The following is a 25,141-nucleotide window of genomic DNA, read 5'->3' on the forward strand; positions in this document are numbered from 1 at the left end:
TGAATAGTCCAGCTGAGGCTAGGTCCTTCTGCAGAGGTTCCCAAAATGTAACCAGAATAACTCGGTCAGTTTTTAAGAGCTCCACCTCAGACCTGAGTAGGACCTAGGAGTTTTTATTTTTAAGAGATTTTCCAAGTGGATAAGGAAACCCTAATTTCACAAAATGATAAAAATAGTCTCTAGATAAATACTTTTAGGGCCTGGTTTGGAACTTGGATTTCTGGGTAACTATCGGGGCAAAATGGCAGGAAGGTACAAGAAAGGGCTATTTAAGCCACTCAAAGGCCTGGGCCTGACTTTGGGGGGCTCTTAGGTAACATTTGTGTACTAGTTTCTAAACCTTCAGATTGCTCCTGGGGCTTCTGCTTCATGGGAGGCCAAGGCAGGAGTGCTGTTACCTGAAGGCACACACTTCTCGGGAGCTAAGGGAAAACAGCCAGAAAGTCACAATACTGACTCTTTCCTGCTTCCTCCTTCTAGCCTTTCAGTGTTATGATGTATCCAGCTGGTCCTGGATCTGGTGACTCCCCAGAAGGCTTCCCAGAACAACCGAGGCTGCAGCCACAAATTGGAAACTGCACAGCTCAGACACTGGGTACTGAAATTGGTAGTACATACAGTCCTTCCTTCTTCAGTTGGTTGGGGCAGAAGGCTGCGGTTGCAGAATGGGGAAGAGAGACGCACAGAGGTCTTTGGGTAGCATAGACTTGCTAGGGGACCTGGCCTTCCTTTCATGATAAGTGCTTTGTTCAGTCAACAAAGATGTATTTAGCCCTACTATGTGCCTGACACTGTTGCACACAGTAGAGAAATACCTCAATGAAAACCAGCCAACCAACCAACCAGACTTGGTCCCTGCCTGCCCTTGCGGAAGCCCCTCTCCCCCTTTCTTGACTCCCTTACCAATGGGACACCCCCTTTTATCTAGATCAGGTATAAAGAGGATCCATTTGAAACAAGATGAGGAAGGAGATAAGGTTTTGAACTGGCTTGTGACCTAGAATGTGAGCTGGAGAAGACGGTAGGGTCAGGAAAAAGAGAAACATGGAGAATCGCTCTTTCCTCTCTCTGGGCTGAGAAGGGTGAGATTACAGAAGCCAGGACTGGGTGCGGCCTTCGGGAAGCCCAGCCCCTCCGTTTACAGATGAGAAAACTGAAGGGCGGAGAGGTTACAGGGTGGACCCCAAGTTAGGCGGCGGGAGTGGGAATAAAATCGTGTCCTCTGGGTAATACTAGGGAGCCTCCAGCGTGGCGCTCATCTGAAACTCCTGCGCTTCGCCGGCTTCCCGGAGCCAGGTTGCGTCCATTGCCATGGGTACAGGCCCCGCCCCCGCCCCGCCTCCGCGTGTTCCACGGCCCCAATAAAGTTGTTGTTGAAGCTCAGCGGGACCACGTGAGCCGCCCGGGGGCGGGGCTGGGGGCGGAGCCTGAGGCGGGGCGAGGCGGGGGCGGGGCCGAGCTGAGGCGACCGGCGGCTGCAGGAGGAGGGAGGCGGACGCCGCGGGGCGGCCGGCCATGATAGCGTCGTGCCTGTGCTACCTGCTGCTGCCGGCCGCGCGCCTCTGCCGCGCCCTCTCCCGCGCCCTCTCAGGTACTGGCCCCGCGTCCTTGCAGGCGGGAGCCGGGCCGGGCAGGCGCCGCGGGCCGAGGGGCTTGCGGCGAGTCGGGCCTCACGGCCACCTTCCCAGGCAGTGGCCAGGTGTGCGGGCGGCCCTCCCCCCGGAGCCAGTCCCGGACTCCAGGCGGCGCAGGCCGGGCCGGCGACCCTCGCGGGCGGCCGCTACTCACGCTGTTGCGTTGGGCCGCAGTTCACCCGGAGGCGGGCCGGGGCAGGGCAGAACCGCCCCTCCCAGGCGGCGGGGTGCAGGCGGTTCCGGGGCCCGCCGATCGCTGCTCTGGGGGGTCGGAAAGGGTTGGCAGCTCCGGGCCTGGGCGAATGCCCGACTTCTCTGGGTGGGCGCCTGTCGGCCTGGGTCAGCGGCTGGAGACCTGGACGCACCTGTGGTCCCGGGTTCAGGCCGCACTCACTTTCCCCAGCTCCTCGCAGCTCTGCTCCCCGTGGAGGCTCCGGGTGAAAGACGTGCTCGGAACCCAGAGCTGCATGTGCACCTGAGCTCTGAGCACCAGAGCTGAGTGTCCCGCCGACACTCGGGAGGGAGGCTCTCACTTTCCACGGCCCGCCCGCCCCTTTTCATTCCTGGTCGTTAAATTCCCGAAGGTGTCTCTGCCAGTTGCGGGGCGGGACAGGCCAGCAAGCATGTTCTTAGAGATAAGGGTCGGACTGTGCATGCTGTGCCTCCCCTTTCTGGAACCTTCCGCAGTGTGTGTGTGTGAGATTTATATTACGTGACATTATGTGTATTTCGTATGAGATGTTTGTTTCTGTCTGCTTTTAGAATGCAAGCACCAGGAGGGAGGGAGGGTGGGCTCACACCTGTTTTGCTAGCTGTGTCCCTAGTGCCTCGTGCACGCCTCAGCATATACACTGAGTGGCCAGATTATCATGACCACCCCATCAGTGTAATGAAGTGAGTTAGTTATGCAAACAATAATAATATTAAAACCTTGAGAGTATTTGCTTAGGACGTTTTCAGTATTCAGTATTTTTGGAAGTGTCAATGAAGTACAGTGGGGCCTTGACTGACGAGTGTCCCACTTGACTTACGAGTTTTTCGAGATACGAGCCGTCTCTCCACCGATTTTTTGCTTTGAGTTGCGAACTAAAATTCAGGTTACGAGCCAGCTTCAGATACCCCACCGCTAGTTGGCGCAGCGAAGGTCACCGTGAACGCCACAACATCAGCCCAGCATCACGTGTCTCACTCGTTCACTGTTGATTTGACAAACGAGTAATTTGAGTTAGGAGCTCCGTCACGGAACGAATTAAACTCGTAAGTCAAGGCCCCACTGTACCGACAGGGTGGTCATAATCATCTGGCCACTCAGTGTAGTGGGCACGCAATTTAGGGATGTTCCCAGGTGTAGGCACTTCTGAGGAATGAGACTCTCCACAGAAGTCATTGTTTTCAGGGAGCCAGAGGATATTCCTTCAGCCATGCTCTATTCTAGACCAGTGGCTCTCAACCTTGGCTGCACATTAGAATCACCTGGGAATCTTTTTAAAATCCTGATTTCTGGGCCTCATCCTCCGGAAATTCTGTTTCTTTGTTACTAATGTTGTGGCCCCACCCCATAACAAAGAAACAGAATTTCCGGAGGATGAGGCCCAGAAATCAGGATTTTAAAGAGATTCCCAGGTGATTCTAATGTGCAGCCAAGGTTGAGAACCACTGGTCTAGACAGAGGTTTGAAGGGATCTCAGAGGAGGGTCCACCCCTCCCACCCCCACTAAAGTAGCCCAATGGGTTTAACTTAGTTATATGGTTTCTACATATTTTTTTAAGTTTTTAAATAAAAGGATTCTGCTGCTGAAACACAAACCACCACCATCAACAAAAACCTGCTAAATTTGGAAACTAGTAATAGCACACAGTAAATCAAAGAACCCCCGCCATCTGTTATGCATGGGGGATGTTTCAAGAGACAGGGAACGATCAAGTCCCTGAGACTAAAGCCAGCAACTCAGCCCATGGGTTTGAAGCAGCGTTTTCCAGTCTCAGCACTCTTGCCATTTGGGCCTGGACCATTTGCTGTAGGGCTGTCCTTTGTGCTGTATTATGTTCAGCAGTATCCTTCGTCTCTAACCACTAGATGCCAGTAGCATCCCCACAGCTGTGACAACCACAGTGTCTCCAGACAAGGCCAAAAGTCCCCCAAGAGCAAAACCATCACTGGTTGAAAACCACTGTTTTATTCACATGGGCCTTAAGATAGCGTCAATGTTTGAACCACTCTGATGTTTTTCTTGCCTTAAAAAAACAACACAGCTGAGGGTCAGCATCATGCATTTCACTTGTCCTGTGCCACAAATAAGGGACTTAGTGTGTAAGGAGGGTTTGTTTGGACCAAAGTACTGAGCCTGGAGTTTGGGAGCCCTAATTTTAAAGTTTTTCCCACTTGCTTTCTTGCCTGTTGGCCGTCATTTGTGGCTGCTGTAGCAGAAAGGTGACAGCTGTCTCTTGCTGTCACTTGTTGGCACCTGATTTACAGCCTCTGTTGCGTTATGGAATGGGAAAGCTAATGAAGTTTGTGAAAATTTGTGAGTAGAATAACTAACTTTGACAAGAGACCAAGGGTCTTTATTAAGTAAATTTTAGCTCTCCTGGTGTTGCTCAGTGGTTAGGGTATTGGCCCATGTACCAAAGGGTCTCGGATTCAATTCCTGGTCAAGGGCACTACCTGGGTTTCAGGTTCTGAGTGGGGCATGTGCGGGAGGCAGCCAATCGATGTGTCTCTCATATCGAAGTTTCTTTCCTCTTCCCTTCCTCTTTCCCTCCTTCCCTCCCACTCGCTCTAAAAACAATGGAAAAAATGTCCTCCGGTGAGGATTCACAACAGTAAAAAAGAAGTAAATTGTGTAGATTAAGTGGCTCTTAGAACTAGAGAGTTGATGTTTCATAGGCGTCTCAATCTCGAGATAAAGAGGTGTGTTTATATGTGACCATCTCTGTCCTAGATTATGCGGGTCAACCATTCTTTATTCCAGCGGTTCTCAACCTGTGGGTTGCGACCCCTGAAAATACATCCTACATATCAGATGTGCCTGCATATCAGATATTTACATTGCAATTCATAACAGTAGCAAAATTACAGTATGAAGTAGCAACGAAAATAATTTTATGGTTGGGGGTCACCACAACATGAGGAACTTTATTAAAGGGTCACGGCATTAGGAAGGTTGAGAACCACTGCATTTATTCCCACACTGAATATTTATCAGATCCCTACCATATAGATTAGTCAGTACTTGCAAAGCACTTAGAATAGTGCCTGGCACATGGTAAGCATTTTGCTGTGATGATGATGAAGTTCCAGGCACTAAGATGGGTAGGCTCAGTGATGGAACAATGATGAGCAAAGTGAATATGATTCTTTTTTTAATATATATTTTATTGATTTTTTACAGAGAGGAAGGGAAAGGGATAGAGAGTTAGAAACACTGATGAGAGAGAAACATCGATCAGCTGCCTCCTGCACACTCCCCACTGGGCATGTGCTTGCAACCAAGGTACATGCCCTTGACCGGAATCGAACCCGGGACCCTTGAGTTCGCAGGCCGATGCTCTATCCAAAAGCCAAACCATTTAGGGCTTCTTCTTCTTTTTTTTTTTTTTATAGCAAAGGTGGAAATTTATTAAAGAACAAGTACAGACTCCCACATGGGGAGGGGGAAAGAGTCCCCCAGAACGGACTCCCACTTCGGGGTTGGGGGGGAAGGGTCTCGTGAATATGATTCTTACTTGTATGGGATTCACATTCTAGTTGGGAAAAGAGTGTGGGTGGGGTGATGCTGTCATCTTATAACGGTATTTTGGCTTTCTCCTTAGATGCTTTCTTCACGTGTCGAAAAAATGCTCTCCTGGCGAAGAGCTCGTCCCCCCAGGTAGAGGGTGACTTTGCCATGGCCCCTCAGGGCCTGGACCAGGAAGAGTGTGAGGGCCTGCTGCAGCAGTGGCGAGAAGAAGGGTCGAGCCAGGTGTTCTCGGCCGTGAGCGAGGGTCCCCTAGTAGATAAGGGACTAGCCCAGAGCAGCTTGGCACTCCTGATGGATTATCCTGGAGAACAGGATGCTGCTTCCGAGGACAAGTGGTGCAGCAGGCAGCTGAGTGACCTGCAGGCAGCAGAGAACCTAGAGGAGCCTTCCCCCGAGGTCCTAGGAGAGGAGTCACTGCCAGAGGGCGAGGGCCCAATGTGGGCAGCTGTCCCCATGCAGGCAGGCCCTCAGTATGCAGACTGCACCATCCTCCCAATGGGTGCACTGGCTGCAGAGGAGTGGGAAGAGGACCCCGCAGTGGTCGCCTGGAGCCTAGCGCCTGAGCCCATGCCCCAGGAAGAGGCTCCCATCTGGTCCTTTGAGGACCTGGGGCAGTTGCAGCCTCCCCCCGTAGAAATTCCTTATCATGGTGAGTCTGACAGCTGGCTGAGAGAGCCAGGGTAGCAGGTTGCCAGGTTGTCGTGGGTGTGGGCAGAGCCATTGCTAAAGAAGATTCTCGGTGGGGAGCTCTGTCAACTCTGCCGCTGCATTCTTTTTTCTAAGACTCTTGGAATGTCAGATCTAGGTGGGCCTTAGAAATCATCTCACGTAGCCCCCTGGTCTCTCAGAGGATATAACGCCGGTGCAGAGAGGTAGCGGGACATGCCCAGAGTTACATAGCTCGGTGATGGCAGAACACAGCAGATCCTAGTTCTGATTCTCCCTGCGACTGTTTCTCTGGAGGTGATCCAAGGGCTTCCTGGGAGGAGACGGAGAGCCCTCGGAGCCTCCACTCTGTGCCTCAACAGAATGACACCAGTTTTATCTTTGGCACATATTGGGCTTCCATTAAAATGTGAAGACTGAGTTCTGTGGGTCAGATAGGTTTGAAATCCACTCCACAGCTCCATGCTTTAAGGGAGATGGGGGACAAGCGGTTTCTAGCCCTACAAACTTTTCCAGATTTAGAGGTTAGAAAACAACCAAGGCTGAGAAGAGTCTTTAACATCGGGTGACCATTAAGCACATTCATCTGAGTGATTCCCCAGAGACCATTGGATTTGTCAAGAGCAGGGGTCCTCAAACTTTTTAAACAGGGGGCCAGTTCACTGTCCCTCAGACCATTGGAGGGCCGGACTATAGTTTAAAAAAAAAACTATGAACAAATTCCTATGCACACTGCACATATCTTATTTTGAAGTAAAAAAACAAAACGGGAACAAATACAATATTTGTATTTGCATGTGGCCCGCGGGCTGTAGTTTGAGGACCCCTGGTCAAGAGTGTGAGCCTGTATTTATTGAGCATGCACTAGGTGCCAGGCATTATGCCAGGTACTAGGAATACAGTAGTGAACAGCCCCAGGTTGTCTCTGGCTTTATGGCGCTTACTGTCTAATGTGAGAATGTCCTTAGAGTTCTGCTCAGATGGGCACAGGGGGATGGGTGACATGGAAGGTGAAAAAATTTGAGACACAGTATCACTGAGTCAGGGGTGGAGATGTGGGGCCTGTGGGTAACATGTACTTGTCATGATCTCATCTTCCCAACCCCTTTGCAGAAATCCTGTGGCGAGAATGGGAGGATTTCTCCACTCAGCTGGATGCGCAGGGCCTGGAGGCAGGGGATGGCCCGCAGTTCCAGTTCACGCTGATGTCCTATAACATCCTGGCCCAGGACCTGATGCAGCAGAGCTCCGAGCTCTATCTGCATTGCCACCCGGACATCCTCAACTGGAACTATCGCTTTGCAAATCTCATGCAGGAATTCCAGCACTGGGACCCTGATGTGAGTGAAGAGCGGGGAGGGCAGTGCATCTTGCATTTGTTTTGGGCCTGGGCTGTTTCCCAATGCTCTTAGAAAATGAGTTCATTCCCATTGTTCACATGATTGGAGTCCTTCCTGGGGCTGGAGCTTGCCTGCCTGAAGCAGTGAGTTTTGGCAGATGCTGAGAAGACTTTCCCTGGGTGCACTTTCTGGCACCTTTGTGCAGGGAGGGAGACTTGAGGGAAAATCCAGCGTATGTGTCTGGTCTCCTCAGCGTCACTCTGGCCTGTTCTTCCCGGGGCTGGCTGTCAGTCCTGTGGGAAGGTGCAGTCCTGAGACCCTCAGGAGCTTCCCACCTGGCCACTGCCTGCTCCTGGGGTGGGAGTCCATTCAGCACTCTGGGCATTCTGGAGTGATTGGTTTCCTTGTACATTTCCCAGATCCTGTGTCTTCAGGAAGTCCAGGAAGATCATTACTGGGAGCAGCTGGAGCCCTCGCTGCGAATGATGGGTAATGTAGCTCCCTGGCATGTGTGCCAGTCTTTGTTCCTGCAGCCCTATCTGCTCTCTCCGAAGACACCATGGTTTCCTTTGTCCCAGGAAACCTTCAGTCTCACCTGTGAGCTAGCTCCTCCTTTATGTGGGTGAAAAAGAAAGTAGAGTTCGAAGTTTTAAAGTAACTGTGACATGTTGCCCTTTAATTCTTGAAGTAACCACCTATGAGGCCGAGTATTATCCCCAGTTTACAACGAGGAAACTGAGTTTCTCAAAATTTCTGTGACTTGCTTAGGGTCACAAAACTACAAAGCTAGTAGGTTGTGGAGCTAGAACTCCAGCTTGTGTGACTTTATTTATTTTATTATTATTATTATTATTTGTTAATCCTCACCCAAGGATATTTTTTTCCATTTATTTTTAGTTTTTAACATGTTTTCATTCTTTTTTTAAAAAAAATATGTATTTTTTTTATTGATTTCAGAGAGGAAGAGAGAGGGAGAGAGAGATAGAAACATCAATGATGAGAGAGAATCATTAATTGGCTGCCTCCTGCACTCCCCCTACTGGGGACCAAGCCCACAACCTGGGCATGGGCCCTTGACCGGGATCGAACCTGGGACCCTTCAGTCCCTAGGCCGATGCTCTATCCACTGAGCCAAACCAGCTAGGGCTCCATTGATTTTTAGAGAGTGGAAGGGAGGGAGGAGTGGGATAGGGAGATAGAGATAGAGATAGAGATAGAGATAGAGATGATAGAGATAGAGATAGGAAGAAAGAAAGAGAGAGAGAGAGAAAGAAAGATGAAAGAAAGAAAGAAAGAAAGAAAAAGAAAGAAAGAAAGAAAGGAAGGAAGAAAGGAGGGAGGGAGAGAAAGTGAGTTAGAGAGGAAGAAAGAGAGAAAGAGTGAGTGAGAGAGAGAAACATCAATGTGAGAGAGACACATCAATTGGTTGCCTCCCACACATGCCCTGGGGATTAAGCCTGCAATCCAGGTATGTGCCCTTGACTGGGAATGGAACCCAAGACCCTTTGGTGCACAGGCCAACGCTCTCCACTGAGTCACACTGGCCAGGGCCAACTTGTCTGACTTTAGATTCCATGCTGTCCACGTCAACTTATATTGCTTCAACCCTTCTCTCCTCCTTTCCCGTTAGAGCCTCTCTCGTCTGGTTAAAGCTGTCAGGGAACCTCTGCAGGGCCAGGGGATTGGCAAGGGCAAGGACTCCCGTTACAGAGCCGCAGGAGCAATGCCTGTGCACACCCACCGGCGTTACTGCCACTGGTTGGAGGGACTCAGGGTTCAAGGACTCTGATCCATCTCCTTGGTGGGGTGTTCCTGCAGGCTTCACCTGTTTCTACAAGAGGAGGACCGGGTGTAAGACGGACGGCTGTGCTGTCTGCTACAAGCCCACGAGATTCCGTCTGCTCTGCGCCAGCCCTGTGGAGTACTTCCGGCCTGGCTTGGAGCTCCTCAATCGGGATAACGTGGGCTTAGTGCTGCTGCTGCAGCCACTGGTCCCAGAAGGCCTGGGGCAAGTCTCGGTGGCCCCATTATGTGTGGCTAATACCCACATCCTGTACAACCCACGCCGGGGTGATGTCAAGTTGGCCCAGATGGCCATTCTCTTGGCTGAAGTGGACAAGGTGGCGAGGTTGTCAGATGGCAGCCACTGCCCCATCATCTTGTGTGGGGACCTGAATTCTGTCCCTGATTCACCTCTCTACAACTTCATCAGGGACGGAGAGCTGCAATACGATGGGATGCCGGCCTGGAAGGTGAAAGGGGCAGACCACTGCGGGTGGGAACACGGCCTAGGGAGAGGCTGCGTCTGTGGCAGGGACTTCAGTTGCCCCCGTTCTGGCTCCCTCCTGCTTTCTTGTACCCAAAGCCTGGAAGTTAGGAACTCTCGAGTGCCTTTGGCATATTGGAATCCTTTCAGTTTTTATCATTAATTTATTTTGAGTCTATAAATAATACATAAGTACATCCTTGAAAGAATTCAAATGTCATAAAATCAGGTCAAAGCCCCTTTTATTACCTACAATCCCTGCCTCTCCCCTTAGAGTCAAATAATAGCTGAAGTTTAGTGGCATTTTTCCAGATCGTTTTTATGCATTTATAGTGATATCGATGTTCCCGTGATAATATAGTCCTAATTTACATTTATTAAGCAATTACTATGTGCCAGGTGCTATTTTAAGCACTTTATACGTATGCATTAATTTTCATAACTTCTATCATTGCCTCCATTTTATAAATAAGGAAACTTAAGGCACAGAGAAATTAGTAATTTGCTTACTCTAGATTATGCAAGTCATTCGTGGCGGAGCCAGGATTTGTAGTTGGGTGGTTTGGCCCCAGAGCTCTCAACCTCCAGCACTATCTGTGATTGCTTCTAACAGCTGGTATATAATCAATCGTGTGTGATTATAAACATGATATATTACTGTATATTTTATTTTGTAGCTTTTTCCCCCCACTTAATGTATATATGGATCTGTCTTATTCCTCTTAATGGCTGAATGTTGATAGCACAGATATCTCATAGTTTATCATAGTTTATTTAGCTGTGCTCGTGGGCATTCAGCTTGTGCTAATTTTTTAGCTAATTTTTAATGTCACTTCATCTCCCTGTTCCTTTGTTTTGCTTCGACTGGTCCATCCAACTTATTGCTTAGCTTCTGGCAAGGCACAGTGGAGAAAGGACACAAAACGACTGAATTATTATTGAGCATTTTGGGCTTTTATTTTAATGAGGTTACTCAGGTGCCAGCAGTGTCTTGGTTGCCATGTGTGAAAGGCATTATCCTGCCAGAAGGTTGCGGTGATCAAGGCGCTCAGGAAACAGGCGAAGAATTTACCAAGTGCCTCCTTGTGTGGCACGGTTAGGTGTGGAGATTCAGAGCACTCATCTTGAATCCCCGCTCTCCCACCTTGGTCAAGTTTCTTAACTTCCGAAAGCCCCATTTGCCTGATCCAGACATTGGGGGATATAATGGGACCTTCTCCAGAGGTGTTTGTTTGTTTGATGGGTTAAATAAAATAATGCACACGAAGTGTTTTCCAGTGCCTACTTCATAGGAAGCAGCCATACTGTGGTAGTGATTATTATTATCAACCCTTAATTACATGTGGTATCATTATCCCATTTTATAGCACAGGATATTGAACCCAAGAGAGTTGGCTAACTTGCCCAAAGTCACACAGCCATTAAATTCCAGGCCTGTTTTACTTCAGGTGGCATATCGGAAATTACTGTCCTTGAAGTGCAAAGAGATTGTGCCTATCACTGCTTTCCTATTAGCACTTAGCTCATGTCCTGCACATAGTTGGCATTCACATATTTGTTGTTAAATGAAATAAAGGGAATTTTGCTACAGCCGTTGGAGACATGCAAATGGCTGATGTTGCCAAGTGTTTCCCCTACTACCTTCTGCCCGTCCCCAGGCTTTGACTGAGGATGGTGACGTAAGTAAAGCGCTGTGGTGCACGTATCACTTGGCTCCACCCTGTGGTTTCCCAATAATAGGCTTACGATGCTAGACCTTGATCCAGAAGAGCCAAAGATCAGGATAAACCTTTTCCCCTTGCACAATAAAGCCGCCGAAAGTTTATATTCTCTGTGGAGAATTGTGAAGATTTTCCTGAGGTAAAAGTTAGGGGATCACATGTTCATACAGTTCTGTTCTCTTTCACTCACACACCTCATTCTCTTAGCTCTCATTCCTGTCTCATGGACATTTCAGTGTTTCTAGTAAAAAAAAAAAAAAAAAAAAAAAGGTTTTAATTAGCTCCTTAGTTTTAACCTTCCCCAAAGACTTATGTTTTGCTTATATTGTGTGTGTGTATGTTTGTCTGCATGTCCCCCAAATGGGCTGTTCCTTTTTCCATCTTGGTTTCCTCATTCCCACCTGCTCTTTCCTTGCAGGTGTCTGGACAGGAAGACTTCTCCCATCAGCTTTACCAGAGGAAGCTGCAGGCCCCACTGTGGCCCAGTGCCCTGGGCATCACTGATGGCTGTCAGTATGTCACCTTCTGTCATCCCAAGAGATCAGGTGAGCATGGGCCATGTTCTTGGTGGCTGTGCCTTCATGCCCGTTTTGAGAGAGAGCTGGCACCTCCATGACGAGAAAGCCTAATCCCCTCAGTTCCCTTAGCAAGGTCTTTGTCTTCCTCACTGTCCTCATGGTCACCCAATGATTCTACAACTTCAAGTCGTAGCTGTTGGAACATCTCCTGTCTTCTGAGCCAGATTTCCCCTGTCCCGTTGCTAGGAGCTTCTTGATATTAAGGAGGGCTCAGCCTGTGGCTCCTCTTCTTTTCTTTTACCATGTGGCTTTTCCTGGCTTACAGAGAGACGTAAATATAGCCGAGACTTCCTGCTACGTTTCCGCTTCTGCAGTATTGCCTGTCAGCGACCAGTAGGACTGGTTCTTATGGAGGGAGTGACAGATACCAAGCCAGGTAATGGGAACTAAGTTGTTTTATGTTTAAAACCTCTTTACCCCTGATATTTGTCACTTATATGATTTCTCAGTCTTTCCTCGGCATAATTCTTAGAGGTCAGCTTCTGGTTATAAGCAGGCTTAGCAGGAAGGTCAGTGGAGTTGAGTGGCCAGACATATGCATTGATGTGCAGTGTCATGAGAACATGGACCAGGAATCAGACCTGGGTTCTAACCAGCTCTGAGACCTTAAGGAAGCCGTTACCCTTTTTAGGCTAAAGTTGCTACTAACTAGCACGTAGACAGCATATATGGGAGAGAAGATTCACATGCCAGGGCTTTGAGAATCAAAAGGTGACAGTAGCCTTGGCTGTAATAAAAAGTTAGTCCTACTGGGAACTTCCAGACCGAACGTAGCAGAGCATACTTGACATTCTACTCTTCTCGACTCTGAAACCACTTTGAAGCAACAAGGAAAATGGAATAAAGAAACGTAAACTCCATCTTTAAGAACACAAGATCTAAGGTATCTGAAACCATAAACCACACACAGTGGAATGGCTGCGAGAGCACTAGAGATCATGCAGGGGTATTGGAGGAGGTGTGGAGAGACTTACCTGTGAGGCGTATGGATTCCAAAAAGAACCAGCACAGTGCCTTCCTCCAAGGTGAGGCGTGTACCTGAGGCACGAGACCAAAATCCTTGTTTCATCAATAAGGATAGGATGCCCAGGCGGTGATAGGACATTATCTCAACCTGTTTTAGTCCTAAGAGGCAGTGGATGGAAGACTGATTAAGGAATCAAGCATATTTGCATCAAGCAGTCTAAATGGCAGAGGGGTACTCAGGGCTACATATCTTTTGCCTAGGGAGAAGCAAAGATTAAAAGGACTCATACTCACCCTGTGTCATAAGGAAAATTCTTTTACTTGGGATGCATATTTAATTCTCTTATATAAACTTTGTCTAAATAACTGGTAGCGAAACCTCAACTAATTCAAAGCTGGGCTGCCCAGAAGAAACCAGCATGAGATCTGCACTAAAATACTAAAAGAAAAAAAGGTGGAAGGAACAGGAAAAATGAAAGGCAGATAAAGAATCCTGACTTCAAAGATAAAAATTCTTGCATGGAGCATATGAAAATTATAATTATTTTTCCATGAATAAAAATATGAAGCAATTGCCTTTATAAAATAAGAGCACAAAAATAAAACCATTGCCTTTTAGACATAAGTTCAGGCACATGGCAAGACATCAGAAGATGAAATATAAGCTGCAGAGCTGAGGAAAGAAATGGAATAAAAGATTTAAAAATCACATAAAATGAAGACAAAATTGGATGCAGCATAAGAAAGAATAGATATTTTGAAAACAAGATGAGACAGGCAAAGAGGAGTGTGTGGGGGGGGCCGCAAAATAACAAGAAAGTAAAAGGATAAAAAGGACTAGAGAGAAATGCAGTAGTGAAAGATAAGGCAAGGCAACATATAATTGGAGTTAACAAAGAAGAAAACCAATATAATGGCACAAAAGGAATATTTAAAGGTGTGATTCAGGGAAGATTTCCCAAAGATGAAAAGATCTGAATCTTCAGATTGAGAGGATATGCCATGTCTCAGTAAAAAAAAAAAAAAAAAAATGATATAGGAGAAGCAACACTAACTTCCTAGTGAAGTTACCAGAAGTCAAAGAAAAAAAAATCCTTTGGACAGTTGAACCAAAAAGATCGGGCTACTTTTAAGAATAAAAATAATGAGGTTGGCGTCTGATTTCTTAACATTCACCTCTAGAAGATGGGAGCAAAGCTTCAAGGAAAGAAGGTATGGCTCATGAATTTTATACTCCCCCGAAAGCCTTTCTTGAAGAGATGCCAGAAGACTAACTTATGACAACCAAGCAGCGACTGGAAAAAAACGGTAGTAAAAGGACTGGTGGTAAGCAATGAATTTATTTTTTTCTTGTTGGGATTTAATTTAAATTGGCATTTTGCACAGAGCAGCAAACATTTCAATGGCTCAGTTATTTTAATTGCAAAGGTAAATGTATTATTACAACTGTAGCAACATATAATAATAATGATGATGGCGTGTGTTGGAACTGGGATAGGGCTTGTATCAGTTGAGCTCAGGCAGGGAAACAGGGGCTCAGTGTTTTAAGATTATAAAATCCTAAGGTTAAACAGTAGTAGGATCCCACATAGGCAATTTTATGTTAAGAATAGGCTATTATTTAAAAAAAAAAATCATGCTATACTTGAAGCATAAAATAAATACTTCAGTTTTAACAAAATTAAAACCAAGAATCTTTTAAAATACATACAATCACTTCGTAAGTAGAATCATTATATAGGGGGGAAATACCCAGTTCACTAACAATGCAAAATAATAACAGTATTTATTTTCAAAATTGAGATTAGCCCTGGCTGGTGTGTTCAGTGGTTAGAACAGGGGTGGGCAAACTTTTTGACTCGAGGGCCACAATGGGTTCTTAAACTGGACCAGAGGGCCGGAACAAAAGCATGGATGGAGTGTTTGTGTGAACTAATATAAATTCAAAGTAAACATCATTACATAAAAGGGTACGGTCTTTTTTTTCAATAGTTTTATTCATTTCAGACGGGCCGTAGTTTGCCCACGGCTGGGTTAGAACATGGGTCTGCACACTGAGGGGTTGTGGGTTTGATTCCCAGTCAAGGACAGGTACCTGGGTTGTGATTCCCTCCCCACTTCTGGTTGGGCATGTGCAGGAGGCAACTAATTGATGTATCTCTCTCACATTGATGTTTTTCTCTTCCCCCTCTCCCTCCCTTTCACTCTCTCTAAAATTTAGTCTAAATGGAAAAATATCCTCAGGTGAGGATTTAAAAAAGTTGAGATCAAATTTGGGTAAACACACCCATTCACCACATACTGTGAACATGCCCCCACCTAGGGCTGAACGGGCTTCTCCTGAATCTCTTTTAAAGACTCCAAATCTGAAAACCATTTTTAGACCATGAATAGAAAGACTGAAGTGCAGCACAATGAGATCATAGTGGGTGATCTTTTTTTTAGAGGATATGTTTAAATCAGCGGTCGCCAACTGGTGGTTCGTGAGGCCCAAAAGGTTGGTGACCACTGGTTTAAATATCCTACTGAATAATGTTTCCAGTCCAATACGAGTCATCCAACCCACTGTGCACATCAAAACTTGTCAACTTGGCTCTGACACTGACTTTAATGAGAAGCATCTGAGTTGCAAAAGGAACTGCAGTGCTAGGTAGTGATGCTGTAACTTACCCACAAGTTGACATTGTGTCGCACTGGAGCGTTCTACATCACCCAAGTTGTGTAATAAACATTGTGGCCTTTCCCTAAGTGGCTCGGTTGATTGAACGTCAACCTGTGCCCTGAAGGGTTCGATTTCCGGTCAGGACACATGCCTGGGTTGCGGGCTTCATCCCTGGTCAGGGTGCATGCAGGAGGCAGCTGATTCATATTTCTCACATCAATGTTTCTCTCTTCCTCTCTCTCTAAGATAAATAAAAACATATTTAAAACAAAAAAACATTGTGATTCCCTTTGTGAGGGAGTAATTAATAAGAAGGGAATCTAAACTTTAAGTTCCCCTCTTATTTATTTTTTGAATTATTATTTATCTTCCCAATGTGGTTCATAAAGACACTTAAAGGGGTTACTATGTTTTCTTCCTAACGAGTGCTTGCATTAAATTAACTCTGGAGCTTTGAACTTACATTGAACTCTTCAGGTCTTTTATCACTTAACCACAAACTATGTGCCCAATTAAGTGCATTATATGAAAAAAAAACAATTATTAATAGGTGATATTCATAAACCACTATTTACAAACTGACCAGAGGGCCATAGAGCAAAAGCTGTCTGATCAGTTTCGAACCAGGAAAGTTCTGAATCCAGCTTCTCCTCTAGCCCATGCATGGCACAATTTATTATCCCCTTCCCTGATACTTGCAGAAGAACTTACTTGCTTGGCTTCCACTTGCTTACTTGGTGCTGAATGGGCCTAGAAGATGTTGCAGCACAGGTAGAGGCGGGCCCATGTACTAGTGCTGCCTGTGCACAGTGCTGCATGGACAGAGCCTGGTGTTGAGGGAAACCATTTTCAATGTCCTGCTGGTCAGTGATTTTTCTGGCATATCATAATGATAAAGGATGTGACTCAAAATGAAGATATTAGTGTTGTGAATATTTATGCTCCAAAGAACATTACATCCACAATCACAACGTGAAACTTCAGGATTTAACAAGGAATAATAGTCAGAAGATAACTAATGGAAAAGGTTTTAACTCATCTTTCTTACTCTGTAACAGATGAAGTAGATAAAAGATAACTAAAAATATAGAAGACTTATAAACATGTTATAAGGTAAATCTGATTGGTACATATCAAACTCTGAACACTGAAAGCAGAGCAAAGACATCTTTTTGAGTATCCATAGGAGATTCTTAAGAGTTAACCATATATTAGACCAGCGGTCGCCAACTGGTGGTCTGTGGACCACTGGTGGTCCATGAGGTCCGAAAGGTTGGCGACCGCTGTATTAGACCACCTAAAAAACTTAATCAATTTTAAACAGTAAAATAGTATTGTCAACTTTCTCTGATCACACATGCAATAAAAATAGAAATGGAAAAAAAAATACTACTGCTTGAACATTTAAAAAATTTAAAAAACTTTTAAGTCAAAGGTAAAATTTAAACTGAAACTGCAGAATATCTAAAAATAATAATGAAACTACCATATATTTTTAGGATTATAGCTGGAACCATTCAATGAAAAAAAACATAGAAGAATATAGAATATTTAGAATCACAGAATTATATTAATAAAAAAGATGGAAGTAAGTACATTAAGCATCCAACTTAAGAAGTTAGAAAAAAGAACAAACTGAACGAAAGCAGAAGGAAAGAAGGTAAAAATGAAAATAATTTAGAAAACAGAAAAATAGAACTAGTAAATGCTAAGAGTTGATGGTTTGGGTGAAAAACAGCTGTCAATTAGATAAGCCCATTTGCTGACCTATTTAAGGAGTAGGCAAAAGTGTCCAGGTGCACAGGAATTAATCCTATATAATAAAAGTCTAATATGCTAAGTGTCCAGTGTTCATCATTCAACCAATCAAAGCATAATATGCTAATGACATGGTAAGGCCGCTCAACTGCTCGCTATGACGTGCACTGACCACCAGGGGGAAGACGCTCTGACCAGTAGATTAGCTTGCTGCTGGGGTCTGGCCAATAGGGACAGAGTGAGACGGGCTGGACACACCCTGGAGCCCTCCCACAGTCCCTCCCCAGCTGGCCAACCTCCAGCGTCCTTCCCCGGACCCAATCACGCACTGGTTGGGTCCCTCGACCTGGCCTGCACCCTCTCGCAATCTGGCCCCTCGGGAGATGTCGGAGAGCTGGTTTTCGGCCTGATCCCTCAGGCCAGGCCAAGCGACCTCTAGTAGGATTATAAGGGGGTTCTTTGCTCAACTAAGTGCAAACAAATTGAAAACTTAGCTGCAAATACTAATTTTAGAAAGTAATTTACTAAAAAGAGATTGCAGGAGAGTGATAATCTAAATAAATTACCACAGAAGGAAAAAAGTTTAAAAAGTTTTCTGAGTTGCAGTCCCAGAAAAACATCAGACTCAGATTGATAGGAGAATGTCATCAAACCTTTTAAAGAACTTATAATTCTACTACTACTTAAATTGTTACAGAATACAGAGGAAGAATGGGGCCAAGTTATTTTATGAAGCAAGTATTTTGACACCAACACCTGACAATTACACAAAAAAGGAAAACTACAGACTAATATTCTCCCTTATGAATATTGATACAAAAAAATTTAAATAGAAGATCAGGAAACAATCTAGCAGCATATTTAAAGAGCAATAGATCATGACCAAATGGAGTCGATCAGAAATATAAAGTTAGTTTGATATTCAAAGTCTCTTAATAAAATTTATATATATAGATCTATTTATCTATCTATCTATCTATCTATCTATCTATCATCTATATCATCCTAGTCAGCTGATGCGGCTCAGTGGTTGAGTGTCAACATATAAACCAGCACGGATCCATTCCCAGTCAGGACACATGCCCAGTTTGCAGGATCAATCCCCAGTAGAGGGCGTGCAGGATGCAGCCAATCAATGATTCTCTCTCATCGTTGTTTCTATCTCTCCCTCTCCCTTCCTTTCTGAAATCAATAAAAATATATTTTAAAAAAGAAAAGCATCCTATAGATGTCAGAGACATTTTGTTAAAATTCAGCATCTATTCTGTATTCTTGTAAAAAGAGCCCTCTTAAATTAAGGAAAAAGTAGATAATCCTTACACCATTCAAATACATTTATTTTAGTCGGAACATGTTGTGGCGGTGAGGAACTAGGCTCTGAGGCTGTGAGGAGTGGGAGGAGGGCATAGATTTGCCATGGGCCTGAAAAAGAAGTTTATCTCTGCTCCAAAAATCAGGATCTTGCTTAAAGAAAACACTCTAGTAGCAAAGTCAGGAACAAGACAAGTATGATCGCTATTATTCAACTGAGTTCAGAGATACCATAATTAGAAGTAGGAAATAGAAATACAGGTAAGAAAATAGAAGTGAAAAATGGAAAGGAGGGGGTAAATTATTATTTGCTGTTAATATCTTATATAACTGATGACCTAAGAGAATCAACTAACAACTGTCATAAGCATTGAGATAATTCTGGAAAGTAGCTGGGTACAATATTAATATACAGAAAGCCATAGTAGTCATATATAAAAATAATTACATATTTGTTAAGAAATATAATGAAGCCCTGGCTGGTGTTGCCTAATGGTTAGTACTGGCTCATGCACCAAAGGGTCGAGGTTTGATTCCTAGTCAAGGGCATGCACCTGGGTTGTAGGTTCGATCCCCGGGCCCAGTTGGGGCATGTATAGGAGGCAACCAGGCAATGTGTGTCTCTCACATCAATGTTTCTCTCTCTCTCTCTCCCTCTCTTTTCTCCTCCTTTTACTCTCTCTAAAAATCAATGGAAAAAATATTTTCAGGTGAGGATTAACAACAACAAAAGAGGTATAATGAAAAAACTCTTTATAATAGCAACAAAAATAAAAAACAAATTAACATGGAAATGTAAGATATATAAAGGAATATTTCATTTCATCTGAATGATCAAATTTATTGGTATGAAATTATAACATTTCCTTGTCCTTTTTTTTAAAAGACCTTTATTGAGATTAAATACACATACCATAAAATCCACCCACTTAAAGTATACAATTCAGTGACTTTTAGTATATTCAGAGTTGTGTAATCAACACCAAAATCATCACCCCCAAAAGGAACCCTATATCCATTAGCAGTCACTTTCCATTCACCCCTCTCAGGAAAAATCAATTGACCATGGACATATGGGTTTTTGGACTCTAAATTATATTCCATTCACCTATATGTCTATCTTTAGGCCAGTACCACACTGTCTTGATTATCTTAACTCTGTATAAGTTTGAAACAGAGAACTGTAAGACCTGTAACTTAGTTATTGTTTTCACTATTAAGTATGATATTTGCTCTCTGGGATCCCTTCACAGGACATTAATTCCATTCATAAGGTCTCCACCCTCATGACCTAATTACTCCCAAAGGCCCCAGCTCCCAATGCCATCCCATTGGGGTCTTAGGATTTCAACATATTTTGGAGTGACACAAACATTCAGTCCATAACACCCATTAATGTCAATAGGATCTGTAATAATATCCCCTTTCTTTCCTGATATTGATAATGTGCCTTTTTCTTTGTGTGTATGTTTATATAAACGTGTGTAAAAAAGCATGTATATGTGTACATGTGTATATGCACATATATGTGTACACACACACACACTAGATGGTGTGTGATAGAAAATCTCTGGAGGAATATACCAGAAATTTGGTACCATTCGTTGCCTCTGGAGAGAATTGTGTGGCAAGGGACCTAAAATGGGAGGGAGACTTTTCACTGATTTTTTTTTTTCAACATTTTGGTTTTTTTTACCATGTGACTATATTACCTTCCCAAAACTTTTTGTTGTTGTTAATCCTCATTTGAGGATATTTTTTCCATTGATTTTTTGAGAGAGAGTAGAGGGGGTGAGGGGAAAAGAGAGAGAGAGACATCAATGTGAGAGAGACACATTGCCGGTTGCTTCCCCCACCTACTCCAATGGGCTGGGAATGGAACCTGCAGTGAGGTGCATGCCCTTGACTGGGAATCGAACCCAAGACCCTTTGGTGTGTGGGCCAATGCTCTAACCATTGAGCAACACCAGCCTGAGCTGACTATATCACCTTTTAAAAATAAATTTAAATTTTAAGAACAGTTGCTGAGTCACGGACGATAAATGTCTATGCTAGAGGCCTCTGTCTGCCTTTCTGCGGTTCCTGACTTCGGTCCATTGTTTTTCCCACCCTTCACTATTTTTCCTTTTTCCCTTTTGGAGCAGTCCCATCATGGATCTGAGAAGGATTTCAGGGTGCAAGGTTCTGACCCTGTTCACTGTCTGCTAATGAAAAAACATCTTTCTCTCCTGACTTCTACAGAACGACCTGCTGGCTGGGCCGAGTCCGTTCTTGAGGAAGACATGTCTGAGCCCGAGCCCGAGCCCGAGCCCGTCTCCCCCAGGTAATCCTCCTGCTAGTGCCCTTCAGCTTGCATTCCAGTATAGGAGAGAGATTCCTGTTGGCCTTCCTAAGGCTAATTTGGGGGAGCATTTTTTATTGAGCTCTCCTTCCCCCCAATACCTGCTAAGCTTATGGAAGGGCATACAAGTGAACGGAGGCCAGAGGTGACCCACCCAGGTGCCTGCAGAGGAAAAGCCCACACACTTTTCCTCAATGGAGGGAGGCCTCCCAGAAGAGCTTGCTGACGCATGGACAGGGTTCGCTTCGTCAGGGGGCAAGCGAGGGGTGGGGGTGAGGAACGTCAGGGGGCATGAGAATGCATGTGCTGTTTCTAGGCTAATTTTAGCTAAGACTGTCAGCCTCTTATTAGCATGGGGAGGAATTTTTGTTGAGACTGTTATTTGGGATCATTCATTAAAAATAATTCTTAAAACCCACAGAGGAAGTAACCTTGAGAAAAGCTCAATAATGTTTGCTGACTGAAATTGTCCTCTCCATCCCTGTAGGACCGTAGGCACCATCCAGCACTGCCTCCACCTGACCTCGGTATATACTCACTTCCTGCCCCAGCATTGCCGCCCAGAGGTCACCACAATGCCCTTGGGTATTGGAGCAACAGTGGATTACATCTTCTTCTCAGCTGAGTCCTGCGAGAATGGGAACAGGACTGGTAAGCCTGGTGGGTCCTGGGTTCCTAGGAGCCATCCACATGAGTCCCTGAGACAGCTGATGGTAGGTCAGGCATTTGGTGGCATGGCTGGGGCTGCTGGGACTTGACCAGCAAAAGAGCAGATTTCATGCCTAGCTAGCACTGCTCATCCTCATCATCCTTCTCTTCGGCCACTTGTCTGACTTCTCTTTTGATCCTCGTAGCATTAGAGAGAGGTGGGCAGAACAAGCACTGTCCCTCCCTGGTTTGGAGAACAGATGCAGGAGATGACTGCATCTGTTCAGTGGGTCTGGTTAGTGAGGAACTTGTCGGGTTAGAGACCCTGTGTCCTATCTCCTCACCCACACTGGTGGTCACAGTGTCGCAGTCTCTAAGCCCCGGGTCAGTTTGTTTAAAGCATGTCTTTTAAAATGTTTAAATTGATTGCCTATGTTTAAAAATCAGATTTTTGTGTAGAAAATCTGGATTTCCAGTTTCTCTTGGAAAGCAAGATCTTGTAATGTTGGGCCTGGGCATACGCTCTCCATTTTGCCACAGTTCCCTGGAACCCACCCTGCTCATTTGATATGTCATGGAGTATCTGAGAAAAACAAGGCCTCTCCGAGAGGCAGCAGGAGGGGAAGGAGGGTGGGCAGCCAAGGGGATGGAGCCTCCGTAAGGCATAGCTTCCATAGGCCCCGCCCTCTGCATGCAGTGTGACTGACTCTCATACCCTCTGCCCTCTGGCTTTCGCTTTGTGCCCCAGATCACAGGCTATATCAAGATGGAACGCTCAAGCTCCTGGGCCGTCTCTCCCTCCTCTCTGAAGAGATTCTCTGGGCTGCCAATGGCTTACCCAACCCCTTCTGCTCTTCAGACCACCTCTGCCTGCTGGCCAGCTTCGGGATGGAAGTGACCGCCCCATGATGGGCTCCCAAGGGAAGAGAGCCGCTCTTCTAGAAGAGCCCACTGGGTCAGAGACTGGAAATATCCCATGCTTCTGGAAACTTAGATCCAAGAAACTTACAGCCCCTCCCCTCCCCTCCTGTTCCCTTTTCCCATGGTTAGATTTTCTGTGGGCCTGTCCAGGCTCTCTGCCTGTGGTCCCTTCCCTGCCCCAACCTCTTCCTAATCCTCTTGTGCCACATGCTTGGTGGCCCTGGGAGAGGCGGAAGGGGGGCTTCCCCCTTCCTTCCATGTATCCAGCGCTCCTCTTGATTTTTAATTACCAGGGTTGTGGGAGCTATTGATCTCATTTGTTATTTGCTTTCAGGCCGTTTCTTGGTGGTACTTTCTGATCCGACCTCCTCCCCGTCCTCACAACCTCTGTGCCCAGCCCTCTTGCCAGGGACACACGTGTGAAATGTGTATAGTGTGTGTGCATCCTCTCAAGGTGGGACTGCTCTGTGCGGCCATACCTGCCTCGATCAGCCTGCTGTCCACACTGGGGCTGCCGGCCTAGGGGCAGGTTGAGAGCACCACCTGGTGCCTGTGTGCTGCCAGGCAGCGGGGGCACGGGCCTTTCTCCTCTTATCCTCTGTTTCATTAGGTGTTCATCATGCCAGCCAGGGCATACTCATCACTGAGCTCTGGGAATGAAAGGGTCCCAGCCTGGAGCAGCACAATGGGGGACGCAGTACCTGCCCCAGAGGCCTCTGGGCCTCCACCCCCGAGCTCCCCAAGGCCTGGTGTGCTTTCCCTAGGCTTGTCCCCGAGGAGGGTGCAAGCTTGTGTGGGGTCTGTGGGCTGGGATAGTGACTTGAGATTTAAAACTCCTTAAGGGTGAGGAGAAAGAACCTTCAAGAAACAGTGGGCCCACTGGATTCCGTAGCCCAGCGGTCGCCAACCTTTCGGACCTCACGGACCACTGGTTGGCGACCGCTGCTGTAGCCCACAGAGCTAGGGCGAAGTGGGCATGTCCCGTAGGGAGAGAGCAGGCGGGCTCTGCAGCTGCCTCAGCTGGGACTCAGGACCTCAGGGACCTATTCTTTTCCCTCCACCACTTTTACTGTTTGCTGCCTCCCTCATCCCCTTCCGTTTTCTCCCTAGAAAAGCCTGCTATTTAGCTCAGGCCAAACCTTCTCAGTGAAAAGGTGGCCTTGGGCACAAGTGCTTGAGGAGTTGTTCAGGCCAGCAAGGCCTTGCGCTCATTGCCTCTGCTGTCCCTCCTCGCGCTGGGTACCTGGCCCATCCAGGGGGCTTCCGTGCCCATACGTGTCACCTGCCTGCCTTAATCTTCTGTTGCTGGGGGTGGCCCCGGGGGTTCTAGGTCAGCTGTTCCTCATATCCCTTAACTCAGACGGCTGCTGGCCCTGGTGGATTTGACTTGCTGTTGCCCACTTGCCCTCCAGCACAGGACTGAAGGGATGGCGAGAAGCCGGAGATGGGCGGTTAGCCAGAGGTGAATTTAATGATCTCTCCTTCTTCTGAAAGCCAAAGACCCAGCTTGAATTCTGCTGCTGTGCTCATGGTTATAAACTTTCCACACCTAGGTTCTCGGAAATTTAAATATGCGTGTATTCTTAAACAGTGTTTCCTGGGTAGTGGGCATGTGCCTGTCTGAGCCCCAGGTCTGCCTGTCCATCCCCACCGTACACTCTGTTTGTCTCTCTCTGGGCACCTCCGGAGATAACAGTGCCCTGTTGTTTTCTAAGACGATTGCCCTTCCCTGTTCTCTGCCAGGAAATGCAGTTTAAAAATGGCTGAAGATGGCAGAGGGCAGGTAGCCTGATAATCATTTTTGTTTTGTTATTTGTTTCTGTTTTGGAAACACAATGGGGCTTTAAATTCTCTTTTCCAAATAAAGGTTTACTTTCCCCCCCTCCGGTTGGTCATTTTATTAGGATCTTGCAGGGCACGGGGGAGAGAAGGCCTGGAGAACGAGGTGGGCCGAGAGGAGGAGACTGGCTTTGTGGTGGGGTCTCAAGTCCTAAATCTGCAGGGGAGAAAAGTGAGGGACTCTCCCTCTGATCACTGAAGCCGGGGGTGAAGCCTCTGCCGGGACTTTCCGTGGGCAGCTCCCTTCTCCATCCTCGCCCAGCCAGAGAGAAGAGCTCTCTCAGCCGCTGTTGTTCTGTTCCATCCGTTGCTCCCCGCCCCCCACCCGTCCAGACTGCATTTCAAGAGGGTCTGTGTGGAAAGTGGGACGAGAAATGTTTCCTATGGCAGCTGCATGAGGCCTGGTGCGTGCGGCGGATGCCTCTTGCTGAGCTGCTATTTCTGATAATCCCTTTTGCGTTCTGCAGCCAGAGCTGAGCTGTGGGCCATCTGTTGCTGGAAAGGTTTCTCTTCTTCCTGGGCCGCACTCCGCTGGTGCTTTTGTCTCCAGCCTCCTTAAGCCGCAAGCCCACCAAGCCCGCATGCGCGTGGGAAGCTCTGAAACGGGGGTGGTTTTCTGCCTTACCTGACCAGATTCCCAGACCCCACACCTGTGAGTCAGCCGCTGAGAATCTGAGTTACTTAAAGCTGCCAGGGTGCTTCTGTTGCACCACCTGGGTTGGGAGTCCGTGGAGAGGGCACGAGGGATTA

At 46.4% G+C, this 25,141-nt stretch overlaps 1 protein-coding gene across 1 annotated transcript; it reads left to right on the forward strand.

Moving 5' to 3' along the window:
* Window positions 1-1,515: 1,515 nt before the first annotated feature.
* ANGEL1 (angel homolog 1) lies at window positions 1,516-24,435 on the forward strand (the record flags this gene model as incomplete). The annotated part of the gene is made up of 10 exons (XM_081091748.1): window positions 1,516-1,591; window positions 5,448-6,023; window positions 7,154-7,380; window positions 7,800-7,869; window positions 9,199-9,632; window positions 11,786-11,912; window positions 12,211-12,321; window positions 20,884-20,965; window positions 21,471-21,634; window positions 22,380-24,435. The coding sequence occupies 10 exons, from the start codon at window positions 1,516-1,518 to the stop codon at window positions 22,538-22,540; spliced, it is 2,028 nt and encodes a 675-aa protein (XP_080947874.1). The 3' UTR covers window positions 22,541-24,435.
* Between the last annotated feature and the right edge of the window lie 706 nt (window positions 24,436-25,141).

This window comes from Myotis nattereri (genome assembly GCF_964212035.1).
Source record: "Myotis nattereri genome assembly, chromosome: 1".
Classification (NCBI taxonomy): Eukaryota; Metazoa; Chordata; class Mammalia; order Chiroptera; family Vespertilionidae; genus Myotis; species Myotis nattereri.